The sequence below is a fragment of the Salvelinus namaycush genome, chromosome 10 (genome assembly GCF_016432855.1).
Source record: "Salvelinus namaycush isolate Seneca chromosome 10, SaNama_1.0, whole genome shotgun sequence".
Lineage (NCBI taxonomy): Eukaryota > Metazoa > Chordata > Actinopteri > Salmoniformes > Salmonidae > Salvelinus > Salvelinus namaycush.
Window position 1 is genome coordinate 41,700,411 of NC_052316.1, and position 23,228 is coordinate 41,723,638.

Consider the following 23,228-nt stretch of genomic DNA (forward strand, 5'->3'; position numbering starts at 1 on the left):
CAAATGCTAACTAGTAGTGTGTGTGTGTGTGTGTGTATTTATCTCAGTCTCCAGATGTGAACCCAATTGAACACTTATGGGAGATCCTGGAGCAGAGCCTGAGACAACGTTTTCCACCACCATCAACAAAACACCAAATGATAGAATTTCACTTATACACACACACACACACTTAAACCCCCTATGCTCCTTTGAGACCTCTCTTTCAAAGTCACTGAGATCCCTACGCATGTGGGCTGTTAATTGTTTAATTATCTTCAGAACCACACCTGCGTTGAAGCACCTGCTTTCAATATACTTTGTAACCTGCACACTGAAGTGTTTCCTCCTTCTCTCCTAGGTGAGAAGATCATCTGTCTCATAACTGGGTGAGTCACATTCCATGAGTCCTTTACTATATAATGTACTGTAGATTTGCCAGCTACTAGTTAGCATCACTAACTAACTGAGCACTATCACTGGACACATAATAGATATAGATCTCTCTCTCTCTCTCTCTCTGACCTCAGGGTTGTTTTCTGCTGTCATGACTTCCTGTCACCTGTGAGGTATGCCAGGGCGTGTGGCCAGGACAGGGCAGGGCCCAACTGATGTGGATCCCCTACCCAAACAAAGACCACTCTGACTGGTCAGGAATGTGACATGGAGGACGACCCTGTCCGTCTCTCATCAGCAGCACTATTCACGAGAGGAGAGGCATGGTGTCATTAGTCCAGAGTTAAAACAAATGGAAAAAAACCTGAACAAATTCTCAGACACTCTTAGAAATTTGGAGCTTCAGTATACATTTAGTCTGAGAAACAATCAGTGTTGATTTAATGGGGGCTTGGGTAGTCATTAATATCATGAGAAGGATCATTCAATTCCCAAATGAACTGGATTCATGGGCCATCTCACTTTGTCAGGCTACATATAGCAATATCCTCAAAACACAAATTTAGAACATTCTTTTGACATCTTTTGAACTGGTAAAAGAAGCATGCTGCTTTTTGTCTGGAATAATCTGTTATTTTTGCTTCAAAGAATCTGATGAAAATTGGCACATAAAAAGTAATGTGACCTCATAGAGAGAGGATTGCTCTATGTTGTGTCAACATCTCTCCACAAGCTACTGGTCCGCAGCTGTACTGCTACTGGTCCGCAGCTGTACTGCTACTGGTCCGCAGCTGTACTGCTACTGGTCCGCAGCTGTACTGCTACTGGTCTGGTCCGCAGCTGTGCTGCTACTGGTCTGGTCCGCAGCTGTGCTGCTACTGGTCCGGTCCGCAGCTGTACTGCTACTGGTCCGGTCCGCAGCTGTACTGCTACTGGTCCGGTCCGCAGCTGTACTGCTACTGGTCCGGTCCGCAGCTGTACTGCTACTGGTCCGCAGCTGTACTGCTACTGGTCTGGTCCGCAGCTGTGCTGCTACTGGTCCGGTCCGCAGCTGTACTGCTACTGGTCCGGTCCGCAGCTGTGCTGCTACTGGTCCGGTCCGCAGCTGTGCTGCTACTGGTCCGGTCCGCAGCTGTGCTGCTACTGGTCCGGTCCGCAGCTGTGCTGCTACTGGTCCGGTCCACAGCTGTACTGCTACTGGTCCGGTCCGCAGCTGTACTGCTACTGGTCCGCAGCTGTACTGCTACTGGTCCGCAGCTGTACTGCTACTGGTCTGGTCCGCAGCTGTGCTGCTACTGGTCCGGTCCGCAGCTGTACTGCTACTGGTCCGGTCCGCAGCTGTACTGCTACTGGTCCGGTCCGCAGTTGTACTGCTACTGGTCCCCAGCTGTACTGCTACTGGTCCCCAGTTGTACTGCTACTGGTCCACAGTTGTACTGCTATGAGAACATTCAAAATATACATTGTTTTTAGTCTCCCTCGGGCAGGCTTTCTGGGATATGAATTAATTTGGATGATGTTCTGCCAAACAAATGAAAAGGTAGGATATGCCTTCAACCCATTTCCAAAACATTATGATCTGTGACCAATTCTCTCATTCTACACCTCCATCCCTCCCTCTCTACCTCCCTCCATCCATCCATTCCTCCATCCTACTGTTCTCACTACCTACCTGCTTCCATCTCTCTCTCTCTCACACTCCCTCCCTTTCTGCCTCTCTCCCTCCCACTTTATCACTCTCTCTCCATCCCTCCTGCCCTCTCTCTCTCACAAAATGGATCCCTCCTGGACAGTAATCTGGAGTGCAGGCTGTTATGAGGACAATGAAGCCTCATGGAAGGGTGGGTTTAACTCCTGTCCTGGGTGGTGTTGTCTTCACCAGTCACTGAGACATTACAGAGGTGATGTCTTCACCAGTCACTGAGACATTACAGAGGTGATGTCTTCACCAGTCACTGAGACATTACAGAGGTGTTGTCTTCACCAGTCACTGAGACATTACAGAGGTGATGTCTTCACCAGTCACTGAGACATTACAGAGGTGTTGTCCTCACCAGTCACTGAGACATTACAGAGGTGTTGTCCTCACCAGTCACTGAGACATTACAGAGGTGTTGTCTTCACCAGTCACTGAGACATTACAGAGGTGTTGTCTTCACCAGTCACTGAGACATTACAGAGGTGTTGTCTTCACCAGTCACTGAGACCTTACAGAGGTGTTGTCTTCACCAGTCACTGAGACATTACAGAGGTGTTGTCTTCACCAGTCACTGAGACATTACAGAGGTGTTGCAGAGGAAACATTACAGACATTACAGAGGAAATACATTATTGGTGAAGGTGAGAAGTGGGGTGTTAGAGCAGAGAGAGACGTTAACCGAATCGATGAGGTGCTCATGCAGACATACACACACACATCCTCGAGTGCCCTGTGTGTCCGGCTCTCTCCTCTAATGTGTCTAGCTAATCGTCTCTGATTGCAAGCGAGGCACAGAGAATCAGCAGCCTCCACACTCCCCGATTCACTCCATGAAGATGACAATGTGTAGTCAGGAGGGCAAATATGATTAAAACATGACTACATAGTGGAGGGCAGAGGACCACCCTGGATGGTACACCTGACTGAGCCAGCTCACATCCCCCACTACTGCTCCCCGGTGGAAGAACCATGCTACTAACCGTCAGCAACCAGACAGCCTCCAACATTTATGAAAGCACTTTTGCCTTTGTGACCAAAACATTTACTACAGTCTGCAAGGGAAGACTATAAAGTAACGTTGGTCAGATATCTATTCTACAACAAGGTCTGTCCTAATCTGTGCAGCTCTAATCTGCTGCATTCAAGCAGTGAGAAAGTCTGAGAAAGTCTCCTGAGAAAGTCTACTACTACTGAGACACAACAGGGAGATTAGAGAGGAGCAGGGGTGACACAACACTAAGATCTGATCTGTGTAAAGCTTTCCCACGACAAGGGTGTCTCCACTGAACCTTAGGGATCACACAGCACCATCCGCTGTGTGTGTGTGTGTGTAAAGATAAATGTACTTCTACTATCACCTGTCCTGCTGGCTCCAGTGTGAGGGTTGTATTTAGCTATAGATGGATATACCTGCATGGCACTGGATGTGTGGGTAGAGGTGCCCTGCTCTCCCTAACACAGGTAGAGAAGAGGGACTGGAAAATCACTATCTCACTCAGCACACACACACTCACTGGGGTGGTAACACAGAGTGTATGTGGAGATGTGTGTGATAGAGCATTATCTTGGTGTATGTGGAGACAATAGAGCGTGAGAGGCAGGCTGTGTTCATAGTTATGTTCAGATTGGTGTTGTGGTTGACTGGCAGCCACAGACAGGGCTCAGCTCAGGGCTCCAGGTACACACAGAAATAACTTTATCACGGTCTTCACTGGAGACTATCTGTACAATACACTGTCCTACACGGGCTCTCTTCTCCACTGGCTCATGAGTAGGGCTAGTTAGAATCTGTCAAGACATTTTTTTTTATGGTACATTTACAGTGTCTGCATATTTATACGAGAAAAAATATATTTGTGTTTTATGACAGCATTTGGTTGAATACATTTCTAAAGGCATTTTGTAAATGTCAATTCCCTGTAGATGTAGGTTGTAATGGATATAGCACATAACATACTCCTATATTGTAATGAACACAAAGGGAGACAGAGAGCTGGTTTCAAGCGCAGGGCGCAGCAGGTGTTTGTTGTAAAGGACCACAGGAGGCAGGTAGCTGGGTCCAGGGGCAGGCAGAAGGTCATACACAGGAGGAGGCAGGTAGCTGGGTCCAGGGGCAGGCAGAAGGTCATACACAGGGGCAAAAGGGCAACAGTACAGGCAGGGAAAAGGCTAGTAACGTAGTCCGGGAGATCAGGCAATAGGTAGATAACAGGAAATCCGATAGGCTAAAGTACAGGCAGCGAATAGGCAAAAGGCATCGTTAGTGAGGCAGGAAAAAAACTATCATACATGATAAGTAAATCACAGGGGAGGAGTAAATCACAGGGGAAAAACCCAGAGCCCCGAAAGACGTGTCACAAAACAAACAATACCTCACAGTGACGGGGTGCAAAGAACTGAACTAAATAGTGTGTGATAATGACATACAGGTGTGTGAACAGGTGATTGGGACATGGAGTGAGCTGCTTTCAGGGGATCTAGTTGTTTAAGTGTGAGAGCTGGAAAGTGGGCTGTGTTCAGGGGATCTTCGTGTTTGAGGGTGTGAGTTGGAAGCAGACGTTACATATATAACATAACATACAGTACTCCTATATAGCATAACATACTCTGTAGCATAACATACTCTGTAGCATAACATACTCTGTAGCATAACATACTCTGTAGCATAACATACTCTGTAGCATTACATACTCTGTAGCATAACATACTCTGTAGCATAACATACCCCTCTATAGCATAACATACCCCTCTGTAGCATAACATACTATATAGCATAACATACTATATAGCATAACATACTATATAGCATAACATACCCCTCTATAGCATAACATACCCCTCTATAGCATAACATACCCCTCTATAGCATAACATACCCCTCTATAGCATAACATACCCCTCTATAGCATAACATACCCCTCTATAGCATAACATACCCCTCTATAGCATAACATACCCCTCTGTAGCATAACATACCCCTCTGTAGCATAACATACTATATAGCATAACATACTATATAGCATAACATACTATATAGCATAACATACTATATAGCATAACATACTATATAGCATAACATACCCCTCTATAGCATAACATACCCCGTAGCATAACATACTATATAGCATAACATACTATATAGCATAACATACTATATAGCATAACATACTATATAGCATAACATACTATATAGCATAACATACTATATAGCATAACATACCCCTCTATAGCATAACATACCCCGTAGCATAACATACTATATAGCATAACATACTATATAGCATAACATACTATATAGCATAACATACTATATAGCATAACATACTATATAGCATAACATACCCCTCTATAGCATAACATACCCCGTAGCATAACATACTATATAGCATAACATACTATATAGCATAACATACTATATAGCATAACATACTATATAGCATAACATACTATATAGCATAACATACCCCTCTATAGCATAACATACCCCGTAGCATAACATACTCCTCTATATTACAGAAAAACATCCATTTATGAAAAAGAAAATCCATTTACGTTTCAAACATGCTATTTGATTAGATATTATTTTTACCGTTCCCTTTGATTCTCATCCACAACCACTCATGTTCCAAAGGTCATGTTAGAGTAATTAAAAGTTACACAGGAAGTTCATTAAATGTCCGTTCTAAATTCCAAATTCCATCTCTAGTGGATTCCTCTTCCCCCTCAGTTAGTAAATATCAGCAGAGTTCATTAGTGGTCATACCTAAGTGGATTAGATAGAGTGTGAAAGAATAAACACTGGTTCTTGTTTGTTCTGTGTTGGATTAATCAGAGAGAAAATGGCTGAATTATACATTGCGTGAAGTTTAATTAGCAGGCTAGTTGGAGGGAACTTTGTAATTAGAACTCAACCTCGTGAGGAAAGGTCAAAAGTCGTCGGTTGCCATGGCGCAGAGTAGGCCTGTCTACTACGGAAAGGTGCTGCGCCACGGCATCGGCAAGCTTCCTGAATATTCAGCTGTTATTGGCTTTGATACTGAGCCACGTTCAGGGGGGAAAAACTCTCTCTCTCTATTTTGCTCACACACCAGTTCTAAAGGAATTATATGGTGTGTATAGTTGCCATAAAAATGTGATGTTCTTTTCCATGACCTTTCTGAATAATAACCATATTCAAACAAGGGAAAATCATTTGAAATGCTTCCATTATGGCCAGAGGATGTTTACTACATCAGAATGCTACCCTGACAACCTAAAAATGCCCTCTCTCTGTTCTCCAACCCAGAATGCAAAGGGGGAAGAAGTGTCTGTCTTGAAGTTAACGTGGTGGGACATTGTGATAGGAGACAGAGGGATATGATTGACATGATAAGCCCGGGGTTCCTCACACACAGAGAGACAGTCGCACACACATGCATTCACACACATGCACCAACGCACATTCACACACACACATACAGACACAGAGACACACACAAAATCACACACTGAAGCCTACTAACCTGCCTGTAGACCTTCCCAATAACAACTCCACACACTAACACTAGCTGATACTCTGCAGGAAGCTATTCCATGTTATTACTTATTTTCTATTATTTTTCCTTAAATCAGGTTCCAACATGGGAAGGCAGAGTAGCAGAAGATCTCCAGCATTATTAACCTGTCTCTTTCCATGAGGGAGGCAGTGACACGGCGCAGACAGGCGCAGAGACACACAATGCTCAGAAGTCGTCAGACGGGGAGAGGGGGAAACAAAATGATTGCCTCAGAGCAGGCCAGATGGGAGAGGAACGAACGAAGGAAGACTGGAGGAAGGGAAAAGAAGTGAAAGGGAAATGAAATAAAAGGCCTTATGTGAGGAGACAAGTGCAGGTGCTCCACAGCAGTGAGATTGCCATCACTGCTTTCCCCAGGGAGCCACCCAATGAAATGTGCCATTTACAACGGGAAGCGTGTGTGTGTGTGTGTGTAAGTATACTTATTGGGACCAGAAGTCTCCAGAAGTATAGTAAACTAACAAAAATTGTAGGGTTAGGAGCTAGAGTTAGTTTTAGGGTTAGGAGCTAGGTTTTGGGGTTAAAGTTAGGGAAAATAGGATTTTGAATGGGACTGAATTGTGTGTCCCCACAAGGTTAGTACAGATGGCAGGCTAACTCAAGCCCAGTTCTGCACATTGTGAAAACCTCAATTCGGGTTTCTACAGCACTGTGCAGCCAGTTAGCAGTGACTGTACTTTCTCAAAGTTTCCATTACTGTTAAATATGCATATCTGTCAACCCAGTAGACGACATCAGCAACACAAAGCTCCCTTCAACAGATGGAGATGGGGAGTAGCTGAACACTAAAGTACTCCAAGTATCATCTGCCTGTGTCTGCCTGCCTGACAAATGTAAGAACATTCTGAAAAAGAAAGATTGATAACCACCCTCAAAACCTAGTAGGCCTATAACATAAACCCAAGACAAGACAAATGGCTCCCTATGAAAACCCTAAATCAATATATAACACTACAACAGCCTCAGAATTAAATCAACAGCAGTCCCAAAAATAAGAAAAAAACTCAGACACAAATAATTATTGACCAAGCAATAATTTCAGGCTATTGCAGCCTGGTCTCATAGACTAGACGCAACATAGTAAATGTAAATTCGGGACGTTCAAATTAGTATGATATGTTACATTTGATATGGTTACATAAGACAGAAGGACAAACACAAATTAATACATACCATACAAAACATATCATACTATGTTACATTTACCCAAGTCCAGGTTGGCTAAATATACAGTTGAAGTTGGAAGTTTACATACACTTAGGTTGGAGTCATTAAAACTCGCTTTTCAACCACTCCACTAATTTCTTGTTAACTATAGTTTGTTTTGGCAAGTCGGTTAGGACATCTACTTTGTGCATGACAAGTAAGTTTTCCAACAATTGTTTACAGACAGATTATTTCACTGTATCACAATTCCAGTGGGTCAGAAGTTAACATACACTAAGTTGACCATGCCATTAAACAGCTTGGAAAATTCCAGAAAATTATGTCATGGCTTTAGAAGCTTCTGATTATTTATTTTTATTTTTTAAATTTCACCTTTATTTAACCAGCTAGGCCAGTTGAGAACAAGTTCTCATTTACAACTGCCACCTGGCCAAGAAAAAGCAAAGCAGTGCGACACAAACAACAACACAGAGTTACACTTGGGATGAACAAAAGTACAGTCAATAGCAATAGAAAAAAGTCTATGTACAGTGTGTGCAAATGGCGTAAGGTGGTAAGGCAATAAATAGGCCATAGTAGCGAAGTAATTACAATTTAGCAAATTAACACTGGAGTGATAGACGTGCAGATGATGATGTGCAAGTAGAAATACTGGTGTGCAAAAGATAGGCTAATTGACATAATTTGAGTCAATTGGAGTTGTACCTGTGGATGTATTTCAAGGCCTACCTTCAAACTCAGTGCCTCTTTGCTTGACGTCATGGGAAAATCAAAAGAAATCTGCTAAGACCTCAGAAAAAAATTGTAGACCTCCACAAGTCTGGTTCATCCTTGGGAGCAATTTCCAAACGCCTGAAGGTACCACGTTCATCTGTACAAACAATAGTACGCAAGTATAAACACCATGGGACCACACAGCCGTCATACCGCTCAGGAAGGAGACGTGTTCTGTCTCCTAGAGATGAACGTACTTTTGTGTGAAATGTGCAAATCAATCCCAGAACAACAGCAAAGGACCTTGTGAAGATGCTGGAGGAAACAGGTACAAAAGTATCTATATCCACAGTAAAACGAGTCCAATATCGACATAACCTGAAAGGCCGCTCAGCAAGGAAGAAGAACGCCATAAAAAAGCCAGACTACGGTTTGCAACTGCATATGGGGACAAAGGTTGTACTTTTTGGAGAAATGTCCTCTGGTCTGATAGAAAAATAGAACTGTTTGGCCATAATGACCATCGTTATGTTTGGAGGAAAAAGGGGGATGCTTGCAAGCCGAAGAACACCATCCCAACCGTGAAGCACAGGGGTGGCAGCATCATGTTGTGGGGGTGCTTTGCTGCAGGAGGGGCTGGTGCACTTCACGAAATAGATGGCATCATGAGGGATGAAAATTATGTGGATATATTGAAGCATCATCTCAAGACATCAGTCAAGAAGTTTAAGCTTGGTTGCAAATGGGTCTTCCAAATGGACAATGACCCCAAGCACACTTCCAAAGTTGTGGCAAAATGGCTTAAGGACAACAAAGTCTAAGTATTGGAGTGGCCATCACAAAGCCCTGACCTCAATCCCATAGAAAATTTGTGGGCAGAACTGAAAAAGTGTGTGAGAGCAAGGAGGCCTACAAACCTGACTCAGTTACACCAGCTCTGCCAGGAGGAATGGGACAAAATTCACCCAATTTATTGAGGGAAGCTTGTGGAAGGCTACCCAAGTAAAACAATTTAAAAGCAATGCTACCAAATACTAATTGAGTGTATGTAAACATGTGACCCACTGGGAATGTGATGAAAGAAATAAAATCTGAAATAACACACACACACTCTACTATTATTCTGACATTTTACATTCTTAAAATAAAGTGGTGATCTTAACTGACCTAAAACAGGGAATTTGTACTAGGATTAAATGTCAGGAATTGTGAAAAACTGAGTTTAAATGTATTTGGCTAAGGTGTATGTAAACTTCCGACTTCAACTGTATATACATAGATTTTTTTGCGACTGCACTTGAAGAAATGTTCAAAGTTCTTGAAATGTTCCATATTGACAGACCTTATTGTCTTAAAGTAACGATGGACTGTCGTTTCTCTTTGCTTATTTGAGCTGTTCTTGCCATCATATGGACTTGGTCTTTTACCAAATAGGGCTATCTTCTGTATACCACCTCTAGCTTGTCACAACACAACTGATTGTCTCAAGCGCATTAAGATGGAAAGGAGCGGATCATGTAAAGATTAAAACCCCAATAGCGTTTGATTTAGTACCTCTAGCTAGATATCAAACAAGCATACTTGGTTTAAATTGATCGGAAAACATGTTCTTTGATGTTTTTCAATTGCCAACGGTGAAGTAAATTGGTTTAATGGAGGCCTACAAGCAGTGGTGTTGTGCTGCTGGAGTGTTGCCTCAATTGTTATATTTTGCCTCAATAAACAATGCCTCAATTGTTATATTTTGAGAATAAAAGTAGCTGCTACAAATATTTCTGGAAAATGATTTCTGAAGCTGAATCAATGTCCCGTAACATCACATAATGATGAATTGGTATTTTACATAACAGAAGCAAATATAATAGCATAGCATAGTAGGCCTATAACGTTAACGTTACACCATCCACAGGGATGCTGGCCGATGTTGACCCTAATGCTTCCCACAGTTGTGTTAAGTTGGCTGGATGTCCTTTGAGTGGTGGACCATTCTTGATGAGCACGGGAAACTGTTGAGCGTTAAAAAAAACAGCAGCGTTGCAGTTCTTGACACAAACTGGTGCGCTGGTACGGACTACCCCGTTCAAAGGCACATTTCACCGGTAAAACGTGAAGAACTATCATTCATGATTGACAGTGATGATGGCCTATTTTGAAATAAGGTACGCCTAACTTGGTGTTCGAGGTTATTAAAAATATATAATTTTCTTGAAACAATATGTGTGGGCTTAGACAGACGTTGCAATTGGAGGATGCATTTTATGCATATTCTATAATAATAGTAAATAGTTTACATCTGTCGGTACAACATTTTATTGAGAAATGCGGTCCTGCACCTAAAAAAATAGCATTACACCACAAGACAGAAATAATGTACTCTCTCCGCTATCAGGGCAAGCGCACAGTACTACAGCCCCTGGAGCTCTGCACAGATATAAAGGCAATTTAATGTCATCCATGGCTGTGACTGATATAAAATGAGTACTGTGCGCCCTCGTGTGGCCACTAAGTACCCGTACATTCTATCTGGGCTTCTGTTTATGGTTGCTAGGCAACGCGAGAACAAAATAATTTTTGCTTATGATACACTTTGTATTTCGTGTCGTGGGTTGGTTTGCTATAAAGCTGCACACTACGTATCGTCTCTCGTCTTTTTTCTGTATTGTATCCGAATTTATACAAACCAGGATGGCATCGGCTAAGCAGTCAAAAGAAAAGGATCCTGCGGATATTGTTAATCAGAACGCAATTCACATCGAGACCATAAAGAGAATAAGAGCCAAAAAGTGTACACGCTATTTAGCATCAACCCGTACAAAAGATGTAAGCACATTCCACCTCTGTAGAAAGATGTGTGGACTAATGTGAACGAGGAGGAATTTCATGATGAACGACCGTAAGTATGCCTAATAGCTCTTCAATGTTATGAGATGTTGGCCAGTCTGTTAGATCAGGGTTTCCCAAACTGTCCTGGGGCCCTCCGTGTTCACGTTTTGATCTTTACCCAAGGACAGCTGATTAAAATAACCAACTCGATTATTTGAAATAGCTGTGTAGTGCGGGGGCAAAAACCAAAACGTGCACCCAGGACAGTTTGGGAATCCCTGTCTAAGATTGTTTTATCCCCCAGCTGCTTTCCTAAGGGCCCTCCACAGGGCTTGTTTGGAGCCAACCAAGAAATACACTCACCCCCAAACTGAGAGCCAGGAGATAGGCTGGATATCCAGACCTCTGGTAAGAAACCCCTCTTTGTGAGTGATGATCAGGAAAATAGCTACTTTTCAAAATGGTTTGACAAGTTGTCCCCTTTACTCCCAGGTATTTGTTGTAACAAGTTGTCATGTCCCCTGTCTGAGTGTCCTAAGCTTGTTGTGGCACTGTTACAGCCCTCTAAATGAGCTTTTCTGCCCTGAGATTGTTTCAGATCGCAGCGATAGAAGACTGAACTGGTCACGGCAGAACTCCGAGATCACCAAGTACATGGATGCAGCATGGCGTCTGAAAGAACAGACACAGAACCTGGGTTAGATCTACAGCCTACCAGACTGAATTATGATAACCTGGTTCATTGGTCTCTTTACTGGATAACATTTTTATGGAAACACAGCTATGAAGAATATTACTTTACTGTCCAAAGGAAACACAATGTAACTGGTTGCAGGCAGACCTAATGTAATTAAGCAATAAGGCCCAAGGGGGTGTGGTATATGGCCAATATACCACAGCTAAGGGCTGTTCTTGTGCACAACCTGTAGCCATGGTATATTGACCATGTACCACAAACCCCCAAGGTGCCTTAATAACCTCTACTTCATCACCCTCCCGGATCCGTGATCCTCCTCATCAAAAAAGCTGACTAGCATAGCCTAGCCTAACGGGACAGGGATATCATATAATATAATTTCATGAAATCACAAGTCCAATACAGCAAATGAAAGATAAACATCTTGTGAATCCAGCCATCATTTCCGATTTTTAAAATGTTTTACAGCGAAAACACAATATGTATTTCTATTAGCTAACCACAATAGCCAAACACACAACCGCATATTTTCACCATGTTTCCACCGCATAGGTAGCTTTCACAAAACCGACAAAATTAGTCACTAACCAAGAAACAACTTCATCAGATGACAGTCTTATAACATGTTATACAATACATTTACGTTTTGTTCGAAAATGTGCATATTTGAGGTATAAATCATAGTTTTACATTGCAGCCACCATCAAAAATAGCACCAAAGCAGCCAGAATAATTACAGAGCAACCTGAAATATATAAACTCATCATAAAACATTTATGAAAAATACATGGTGTACAGCAAATGAAAGATAAACATCGTGAATCCAGCCAATATTTCCGATTTTTTAAGTGTTTTACAGCAAAAACACAATATTGAATTATATTAGCTTACCATAATAGCCAAACACACAAACGCATTTATTCACCGCAAAGGTAGCTTTCGCAAAAAACAGCAATAGATATAAAATTAATCACTAACCTTTGGACAACTTCATCAGATGAGTCTTATAACATCATTTTATACAATACATTTATGTTTTGTTCGAAAATGTGCATATTTAGAGCTGCAAATCGTGGTTATACATTGTGAATACGTAGCAACATTTCCCCAGAATGTCCGGAGATATTTTGGACACTCACCTAATCTGACCAAAGAACTCATCATAAACTTTACATAAAAATACTTGTTGTATGGCAAATGAAAGATACACTGGTTCTTAATGCAACCGCCGTGTTAGATTTTTTTAAATAACTTTACCACAACATACAGCTTGGGTTATTGTGAGACAGCACTCACCAACACGGCGGAGAATAGACATCAACATATTATACAGAAATACGAAATAACATCATAAATGTTGTCTTACTTTTGCTGAGCTTCCATCAGAATGTTGTACAAGGAGTCCTATTTCCAGAATAAATCGTTGTTTGGTTTTAGAATGTCCATTTCTTCTGTCGAATTCGCGCCACAATGCTAGCCAAGGTTGCTAACATTCCCATTCTCTCTTGGCGCAAAGAACGGAAAACTCCAAAAGTCCCAATAAACGTTGAATAAACTGATAAAACTCGGTTGAAAAAACCTGCTTTATGTTATTATCATATATATCAAATAAAATCAGAGCCGGAGATATTCGCCGTGTATACCGAACGCTTTTCAGAAGACAATGTCGAGGTCCCTCGCGCGCCGTCGAAGACAAAGAAAATACCGGACCTGTCACTCCAAAAGCTCTTGTTCGGCCTCAGATCAAGCTAGACACCCCATTCCACCTTCCACTGCCTTTTGACATCTAGTGGAAGGCGTATGAAGTGCATGCATATCGATAAATAAAAGCCAGTTGAATAGGCAGGCCCTGAAACAGAGCCTCGTTTTCAGATTTTTCACTTCCTATATGGAAGTTTGCTACCAAATGAGTTCTGTTTTACTCACAGATATAATTCAAACAGTTTTAGAAACTTCTGAGTGTTTTCTATCCAATAGTAATAATAATATGCATATTGTATGATCTAGAACAGAGTACGAGGCCGTTTCATTTGGGCATGATTTTTTCCAAAGTGAAAACAGCGCCCCCGTATTGACAAGAAGTTTGCTATTATAAACTGGTTACCAATATAATTAGAAGAGTGAAAATAAATAGTCACACCCGTGGTATATCAGACCGTATACCACGGCTTTCAGTCAATCAGAATCCAAGGCTCGAAACACCCAGTTTATAACAAACATGAAGCAGCATACTAATCAATTATTCAAGTTAAACAGATGCAGGTGTAGCCTGGTCCCAGATCTGTTTGTGCTCTTGCCATCTCCATCAGTCATTGTCAAGCAAAACTCAGCATGAAATTAGCTGGTATAATAGCACAAACAGACTGGCACTCAGGCTAGAGAAGGGGTTATTCTTGCCTAAAATGTGCCAACTATTGTCATACCGGCAACAAATGAAGAGAACCTGTTTGCAGAAGAAACATTTACCCAGATCTATAGAAAGTAACACATTGGCCCACTACACATTAATAATATTGATACATGGAAAAGGCCAAACATGACAGCTGTTCAATATTAGAAATGTCACATCACTAAAGGTAGTGAATCAGAGGGTCAATAAGCAGACTTGCAAAGTGTGCATTTTACAAAAATCTATCAAGTATTTACTCAAACTAGATGACATACATTTGTGGAAGTGGCTTCATCATTGTTTTCACTTTCAGCAAATCGTTTCACAAACGTAGACGCCTTAAAACAATGTATAAAGATCTCCTTTAAAAGATACATGGATTTATTTTACTGACGATAATAAAAATGTCATTGTACGTTGATGTCCATATTCATGTTAGGGGTTTAAACCATTAAAAAAAACATTGAATTTGGCATGTTTGGTACCGCCCTGTCCGGTTTTCATATGGAGACATTCTAAAGCTTGCATGCAGCCATGTCCACATCTTGTAGCCTTGGTGATACTCTAGGAAGGACATGTTGTAGCCTTGGTGATACTCTAGGAAGGACATGGTGTAGCCTTGGTGATACTCTAGGAAGGACATGGTGTAGCCTTGGTGATACTCTAGGAAGGACATGGTGTAGCCTTGGTGATACTCTAGGAAGGACATGGTGTAGCCTTGGTGATACTCTAGGAAGGACATGGTGTAGCCTTGGTGATACTCTAGGAAGGACATCTTGGGAAATCCTCACACAAAGGGCCTCCACATCAGTCCACTGCCCCAAGGGCTCCATGAAGGGTGGTGTGTGTGATCAAGAAGAGAAAGAGAGGACTTCTCTCTAATATTACTTCCTTCCAGAAGTTGGGATGCAGTGTGCAAAGAGCGAAGACAACACACACCTCTTTAGGAGCGAGCCTTCATCTTCTTGTGTGCATTCTTGCCCAGTCGTTTCTGAAGAAATAGAAGAGAAAAAACAAGGATCAAAATGACAAAATAACTAACTTTTTTCAATAACAAACAAAATTTACCAACACTATAAACACAATATTTTAATTCAAAATGTGATGTTGTATGACCCAATCATGGTTGTCTGTCAGTGACTTACAGTCCCTCCTTTGGCGGGGCCCCTTCCGCCTGGTCCTGCTTTGCCTCCTTTCCCTCCCTTTCCTCCTTTTCCATGAGCCACCTTGGCTCTGAACCCTGACACATCGTTGTGGCTGTCCTTGGTGTTCCACTTGGTTCCACTTTTCTTCCCGCCAAAGCCAAACCTCTGGTCTTTATACTTCCTCTTAGCATTGGGCCTGTCAAGTCAGAGACTTCAGTTTTAGTCCAAGTACATATAGATTTGGTATAAAAGCACTGAATACAATGAATATAGGTAGGTAGTTGAATAAGCATTGTGAACAACATTCCCACGTCTGTGCGGCATCTTACCCTTTCTTGTTCATGGCCTTTTTATCAGGTGTTTGGCCACCGGCCCCTTTCCCTGCACCTCCTTTAGCTGGAGCGCCTCCTTTAGCAGTCTTCTGATCTCCTTCCAGGAAGTCCAGTTTGTCAGTCATGCCTACGAGAGAGGAGGGTGTTCACCGTTATGAATCACATTTAGCAGATGTCACCCAAATCAACTTACCAACCAAAATAGTGCAAACAAGATGGGTGACTTGGGTGGTAAACAAAACATGTGGAACTGAGGACCCACCTTTTTGATACCTCTTCACTGCAGACATCATGGCCTTCTTCTCCTTCTGTCTCTTCTGAATAACCTCTACTTGTACCTACAACAACAATTTCATAAGATCACATTCACCAAGAGGACATAATATTAGAGTCAAATTCCAGTGAGACCCCCACTGCTGTCGTGTAAGATGAATGGAGACTGACCTTCTTGCCATACTTTCTTTGTTCTCTTAGTTTCTTGGCCTTTTCCGACTTCTCCATCATGAACTGCTTCGTGATGAGTTTCTTCCTGATCTGTAGGAAAAGATAAAGGATCGCATTATTCATGACCACACCAGTGTTTCCGTGACAGTCAACCAGATTTGAAATTGCTGGACAAATGTGCATATCAAATAGAATCTCAGTTGGATGCCAGCCACGTGTAGGGTAAAGCGTAATTCATGGTCCACAGACACTAGGAGTGGATAGTCCGCGGCCCCATTGTGACATACTTAGCTACACTGCTCTGAGACAAACAGCCGCGAGGGACGAACAGCCCGAATGTGCACATCCCTACAATTCCCACCAAATGCGTCTCCGGTACGCATCCTTTATTCATTAGAATGCATTGACAGTTGGACAAATTGCTTGAACTGCTCTGAGAATTAGAAAAGTATGAAAGCCAACAGTCCAATATTCTAGAACACCGCTGTGCGTATGCATACACAATTTGGACTATGTTAAATTCTTAATGCTTTGTTAGGAGTGCCCACTGCCGATTCATTGTGACCGTCACGGAAATTACTGCAATTATAATACAAGAAATGATAGCCTACCAAGTGCATGTTGGCTCCTTGCACAAAGCATGTCTCCCTCCATCCATTTAGCTTGCCAATATCCTCTGCTGCTGCGGAGTCAATTTATTTTTCCACTTGTCTGTGCCTCCATCCTTGGTAAAGTAGCTAATTAGCTATTAAGCAAGCGTCACAGTTTTTAGCATTTTTAAGCCAACTACTCGACCAGGCATTAGATCAGTGGAATACTCCTCCTTGGTGGACTAGGTATGAAAAAGTTCTCTTTTATGAAGAGTAATCTAGCAAAACGTCATAAAATACCAAAACACTTCTCCCCTGTGTGCATACAGTTGTGTCCGTCAACATTGTGGTGATACTGATGGTTTCTCGGGACTGATTGCTTCTACGGTTGTGGCTACAAAGTACAACTATGGGAATAGTAGTGACTTTACGTAGTAGGTTAGGAGAATTAGGTCAAGGTTAGGGAAAGGGTTATGCTTAGCTAAAATACTGCAGCTGTACTCCATCTAGCAACAACCTTAAAATCCATCTGTTCCGAGAATCCACCAGTATTACAACACCACTACCATGATACAATGTTGCAAGTTCCTTAGAAAGCACAAGTGCAAGACAGGTTGTCTTCTAATTGCATAATCGGTCTGAACCAACCTCCAACACATAGCCAATGTGATTTACAGAGGATATTTATTTTCATCACGATACCTTTTGCAAATCAATGTTTATTAGTTTTCATGCATGTATCTACCAAAAGCCTGCAAAAACATTGACCACTCCCTTTGTTTTAACACTCGCTGTTTATTATCTCTGGTCACTTTACCTACATGTTAGTCGAGGTAATTTGTACCTGTATATAGCCTCGTTATTGTTAATTTATTGTGTTAGTTTAAATTTTTTACCTCAGTTTATTGAGTAAATGTTTTCTTAACTTCTTGTCAATATGGGGGCGCTGTTTTCACTTTGTAAAAATTCGTTCCCAAATTAAACTGCCTAGTACTCAATTCTTGCTCGTACAATATGCATATTATTATTATTATTGGATAGAAAACACTCTCTAGTTTCTAAAACCGTTTGAATTATATCTGTGAGTAAAACAGAACTCAAGTTGCAGGAAGTGAGAAATCTGAAATCGGGCACTCTGTTCCAGGGTCAGTTTATTAATTTGCATGTAATCTATGAGTCGACATGCACTGCATACGATTTCCCCTAGATGTCAGTAAGCAGTGAGAATTGGAATGGTGTTGCTAAGCAGATCTGAGGCCATATAAAGGGTCTTGGAACGTGGGGTGCACTCTTTTCAACGTTCGTCATGGCGCAAGACAGACCTCAAGATGGCATTCTGAAAAGCTCTCGTTATAGGCCTTAGATATATCCGGCTCTGATTTTATTCGATATAGGTGTTAAAGACATCATAATGTAGTTATTTTAAACCGAGTTACATCAGTTTATTGCGATTTTCGGATATTTCTTTGTGCTGCGTTATGAAGAGTTGGGCACGTCTGGGCCACATAGCTAATGTTTGCTGCTAATTCCTAAGATGAAGACGTCAATCTACAACCGAGCAACGATGATTCTGGACAAAGGACCACTTGCACAAGATTCTGATGGAAGCTCATCAAAAAGTAAGAACTATTTATGATGTTAATTCGTTGTTCTGTTGAAAAATGTAAAACTACTATTCCGCCATTAATTTCGGTGCGGTCTCGCTTTAACGCACGCTGTATGTCGTAGTAACGTTAATTTAAAAAATCTAACACAGCGGTTGCATTAAGAACTAATGTATCTTTCATTTGCTGTCCAACCTGTAATTTTTTGTCAAGTTTATGATTAGTTATTGATTAGATTAGGTGCCTCTCCCAAGATTTCTCCCAACATTTTGTTGGCAGCTTGGCTACTATTCTCATTGTATAACCACGATGTGCCGCTAAATATGCACATTTTCGAACAAACAATATGTATTGTGTAATATGATGTTATAGGACTGTCATCTGATGACGTTTTGAGAAGGTTAGTGAAAAATGTAATATCTTTTGCTGGTTTATTCGCTATCGCTAACGTGCATGAATCAATGCTGCTGTGTGGTTGGCTATTGTAGTAAGCTAATATAATGCTAAATTGTGTTTTCGCTGTAAAACACTTAAAGAATCTGAAATATTGGCTGGATTCACAAGATCTTTGTCTTTCATTTGCTGTACGCTGTGTATTTTTCATAAATGTTTTATGATGAGTATTTAGGTAATTCACGTTGCTCTCTGTAGTTATTCTAGTTGCTTTGGTGAGAGTTGTGATGGTGGCTGCAATGTAAAACTATGATTTATACCTGAAATATGCACATTTTTCGAACAAAACATATGCTATACAATAAATATGTTATCAGACTGTCATCTGATGAAGTTGTTTCTTGGTTAGTGACTATTTATATCTTTATTTGGTCAAATTTTTGATAGCCCCCTATGCAGGAAAAAAATGACGGGGGAAAAAAGTTGTTTCTTTTGCTATGGTGGTTAGCTAATAGAAATACATATTGTGTCTTCCCTGTAAAACATTTTAAAAATCAGAAATGATGGCTGGATTCACAAGATGTGTATCTTTCATTTGGTGTCTTGGACTTTTGATTTCATGAACATTTTATTATATGATATCCCTGTGGCTTTAGGCTAGGCTATGCTAGTCAGCTTTTTTGATGGGGGGGATCCCGGATCCGGGTTTGTGACTCGTTATAAAATATTTATTTTCATCACGATACCTTTTGCAAATCAATGTTTATTAGTTTTCATGCATGCATCTACCAAAAGCCTGCAAAAACATTGACCACTCCCTTTGTTTTAACACTCGCTGTTTATTATCTATGGTCACTTTACCTACATGTTAGTCGAGGTAATTTGTACCTGTATATAACCTCGTTATTGTTAATTTATTGTGCTAGTTTTAATTTTTTACTTCAGTTTATTGAGTAAATGTTTTCTTAACTCTATTTCTTGAACTGCATTGTAAGTAAGCAGGTAGCTTCTTACTTATAATGGCTACCTGGGGCAGCAACTGAAAGGTTTGAAGATCGAATCCCCGAGCTGACAAGGTAAAAATCTGTCATTCTGCCCTTGAACAAGGCAGTTCCTAGGCCGTCTGACTTGCCTAGTTAAATAAACGTTTACACACACATATATACATACAAAAAACTTTCAGTGTAAGGTTGTTATACTCAGCAAATAAAAGTGACAAATAAAATGTGATTTGAATTACTGGCTAAAGGAATAGCTGAACAACATTACTATTCAACAGTTTGGGTGTCAGAGAGATCAATCCAAACCTGATGCAATTCAGCCACATACATATAAAGACAGATGGCAAGATCTCTCTGGGAGTAAGGCCAGATCAGGACATCCTACCTTCTGCATTTGCTGGTCTGACTTGGCCATCTCTGCAAAGTAGTCCTCGGGTCTCTTGGTGGCTATCTTCAGCTTCAGTAGCCGGGGCATCGCTTCCAGAACAGCTTCTTGGGCTTGACGGTAACTGGAAGAGACCAATGAAAGAGAGGATATGTTTTACAATTGCTATGACTAGGACAGCACCATGCCAACAAATTATCTGTCCACTGATATGAGCCTGTATGGACATTAGACACTCACAAGAACATCTCTCTCTGGAAGTCGTCATCTGGGTTGATGTCTTCGCTGGCCTTGTTGTCGAGTCTGCCCTCGGACTTGGCAACGACGTCATCAGCGGGGAGATTGACCATGTCCAGCCTCTCTATCCAGGGTAGTGTGTTCTTACGAAAGTCAGCGAGGCATTGTTTCAAACCCGCCTGTCCACAACCACGAATCAAATATGGATCATATTAGAACAGCCAATCATGTGTGACTTATGAGTCGAATAAAGCATGAATGAGAGATAGACAAGGGTGGCTTTCTGGTCGCAGACACGTGCGCATGTCAACACTCACCACATTGTTGACAATCTTCTTTGGTTCTTGTGTTGTAAAGTTCAACCCAGGCTTTAACAATCCCTTTGCGAATGCATCTTGAAGCTAATGAAAACGAAAAACACAGCACAGTTACGCCTTGTAAAGCACCTACACAACGTTAACGGATACATTGTTAACTGGCTAGCTAACCTGGCTAATGTTAGCTAGCACGCTATAAAATACCCGGTTACCTCTCCGTCAGATAATTCGCTGTCCTCCTCAGACGTCTCACCTAACTGCTCGTCATCTTCAATAATATCCATGGTATTGTTAACGAGAATGATTGGATACAAACAGTGATTTTGTGGACCAAATACCATAAAATCCGTGCTCACATGGAGCGGTTCACGTGAGAAGGAATTGGCGTCTGTAAAGGGTACACCGAAAATGTCTTCCGGTGAAACACCCGCCCCGAAGTAATCAAAGGTTCCTATCCGAAGTTTTATTTTGCAGTTTTTACAGCTCTCATGTATAACTCGTGAAAAAAGGACCAGAGGACAATAAACCTTCTTCGTGTGAATTTCCGACATATATTCGATTTATAATGATATAGGTGTATGCTTTAATTAGTTATATTCGTTACTTATTATGTAATTATACATTGTATGAAAGCTTCTCCATAGTGATAGAATTTAACGATAACATTCTATTCATATTATTTTCCACACTTCGGCAAAAATAGCATGTCAATCTCTGGACGTCTCACTGTATTCAAATTAAGTAATTAATAAGGAGTTTTGCAGAATAAACACAATTATTTATTCATTTGTATTTTCAATACAGGTAAGTAGCTGCCTAGTAAAATAAGACGATAATTTATTTTCCAAGTTGACCTTTACGGTTCCAGATAACTCTATAAAAAGTATTGAAGATCAGGAGTTGTAGATGTAAGCTTCAAGGGATAGGAGGCAATTTCAGATTAAGGTGAAAATGATTCATATGGCCATACAGAATTGAATTAGTATCCTTCCGACTTTTGCCTACCACATAAAGATACAAATCCTTCTAAATGATTTTTCTTCTTTCCCTTTTACTGGCAGATTTTAGTCTGCAGTTTTGACGTGACAGGACTGTGTGATGTCTGCAGTGGTGGCCCAGTGTCACTACAGCTTTGGTCTGCGGACCAGCGTGGCAAATAACCTGTGCTACTTTGATGAGCAGACTGTCATCTTCCCATCTGGGAACAACTGTGTTCGTTACAACATCGATCAGAAATGGCAGAGGTTCATCCCAGGTATTTGCCACGCTCACTTCTCAGGATTACAACAATATGTCTAGGGTCAGGGTGTTTTATAGATGTTTAGTGTTTCTGACACTACAGCACTCTCTCTGAAATCTTTTCATCGACAAACATAAACCTGGTATTCAAAACAGAATTAGCTGTTAACAACCTGTTCAATTTATCCAACTTCCAGTTATGTTTTCTTTGTGATTCATCCTTGATTTTGCTTCTCAGGTTTGGAGAGGAGTCAGGGGATGTACGCCCTGGCCATCAGCTCAAACCGCCGCTACCCGGCAGTGTCGGAGTGTGGCGAGAGGGCCACCATCACCGTGTATGACCTGCAGCACGAGCAGAGCCGGAAGAGGAAGGTGCTGAGTGGAGGGGACATCCCTGTCCATGAGTTTGTCTCCATGGCGTTCTCCACTGACTCCAAGTACTTCATCGACCAGTCAGGGGCGCCAGACTACACCCTCTTCTATTGGATGTGGGAGAAGCAGAAGATCATGGCCATGGTGAAGACCACTGTGGCCGCTAACCCAGTCAACCAGGTGAGGTCGGACTGCTCTCTTGTTTTTATTTTTTTTTTTTTTTATTTTTTTTTTTTTTTTTTGGGGTGGATCAGCTTAATATTGCGGAAAGAATGTTGCTTCCAATGTAATTGTCTGCATCATTTCCAATCCCCCATATTTTTTGGGTAAATATATATATCCATACACGCATGCATACATATATACATATATACATACACATACCTATATAGACATACATACTTTTTTAAAGAATATACCTTTATTATTATTCCCCGCAACCCTACCACCGCTCCCCCAATTGGAGTAAACTAATAAACACTTCTGCTTTTACCTTCAATTTATACATCTTATACCTATTTTACAGACACAGACTACTTTATAATAGTTCTCTCTTGTTTGTTCTTAGTCCTTCCTCTATTTCTGTTGTCCATCCAATTTTATTTCCACTTGTAACTGTGCTATTTCACAAAAGCTCCGCACCTATACACATTTCACAGATCCCGTATGCCCTACATTGTTTATCTTGTTATTAGTCCCACCCTTCAGTTCCACTCAACCCTTCCCATCTATCTTCCAACATCATCCAT

The 23,228-nt window shown here is 41.3% G+C and overlaps 1 protein-coding gene and 1 pseudogene across 1 annotated transcript; one reads left to right on the forward strand and one right to left on the reverse strand.

Moving 5' to 3' along the window:
* Window positions 1–14,224: 14,224 nt before the first annotated feature.
* LOC120055032 (probable rRNA-processing protein EBP2) lies at window positions 14,225–21,284 on the reverse strand. The gene is made up of 9 exons (XM_039002885.1): window positions 21,081–21,284; window positions 20,869–20,952; window positions 20,555–20,730; window positions 20,315–20,438; window positions 16,342–16,431; window positions 16,160–16,235; window positions 15,895–16,024; window positions 15,566–15,761; window positions 14,225–15,411 (listed from the first exon to the last, which is right to left on the reverse strand). The coding sequence occupies exons 1-9, from the start codon at window positions 21,207–21,209 to the stop codon at window positions 15,364–15,366; spliced, it is 1,053 nt and encodes a 350-aa protein (XP_038858813.1). The 5' UTR covers window positions 21,210–21,284; the 3' UTR covers window positions 14,225–15,363.
* A 682-nt stretch (window positions 21,285–21,966) lies between these two features.
* Window positions 21,967–23,228, forward strand: part of LOC120054350 — a 28,586-nt pseudogene continuing 27,324 nt past the window's right edge.

What these genes read in the sequence shown, in the direction of transcription:
- LOC120055032 (XM_039002885.1), bottom strand. Translation starts at nt 21,209, where the DNA reads ATGGTATTTGGTCCACAAAATCACTGTTTGTATCCAATCATTCTCGTT. An exon ending in TTCCAGAGAGAGATGTTCTT is followed by an intron (nt 20,439 to 20,554) that starts GTGAGTGTCTAA and finishes GGTCTCTTCCAG; the next exon opens with TTACCGTCAAGCCCAAGAAG. An exon ending in AAGGCCATGAACAAGAAAGG is followed by an intron (nt 15,762 to 15,894) that starts GTAAGATGCCGC and finishes CTGACTTGACAG; the next exon opens with GCCCAATGCTAAGAGGAAGT.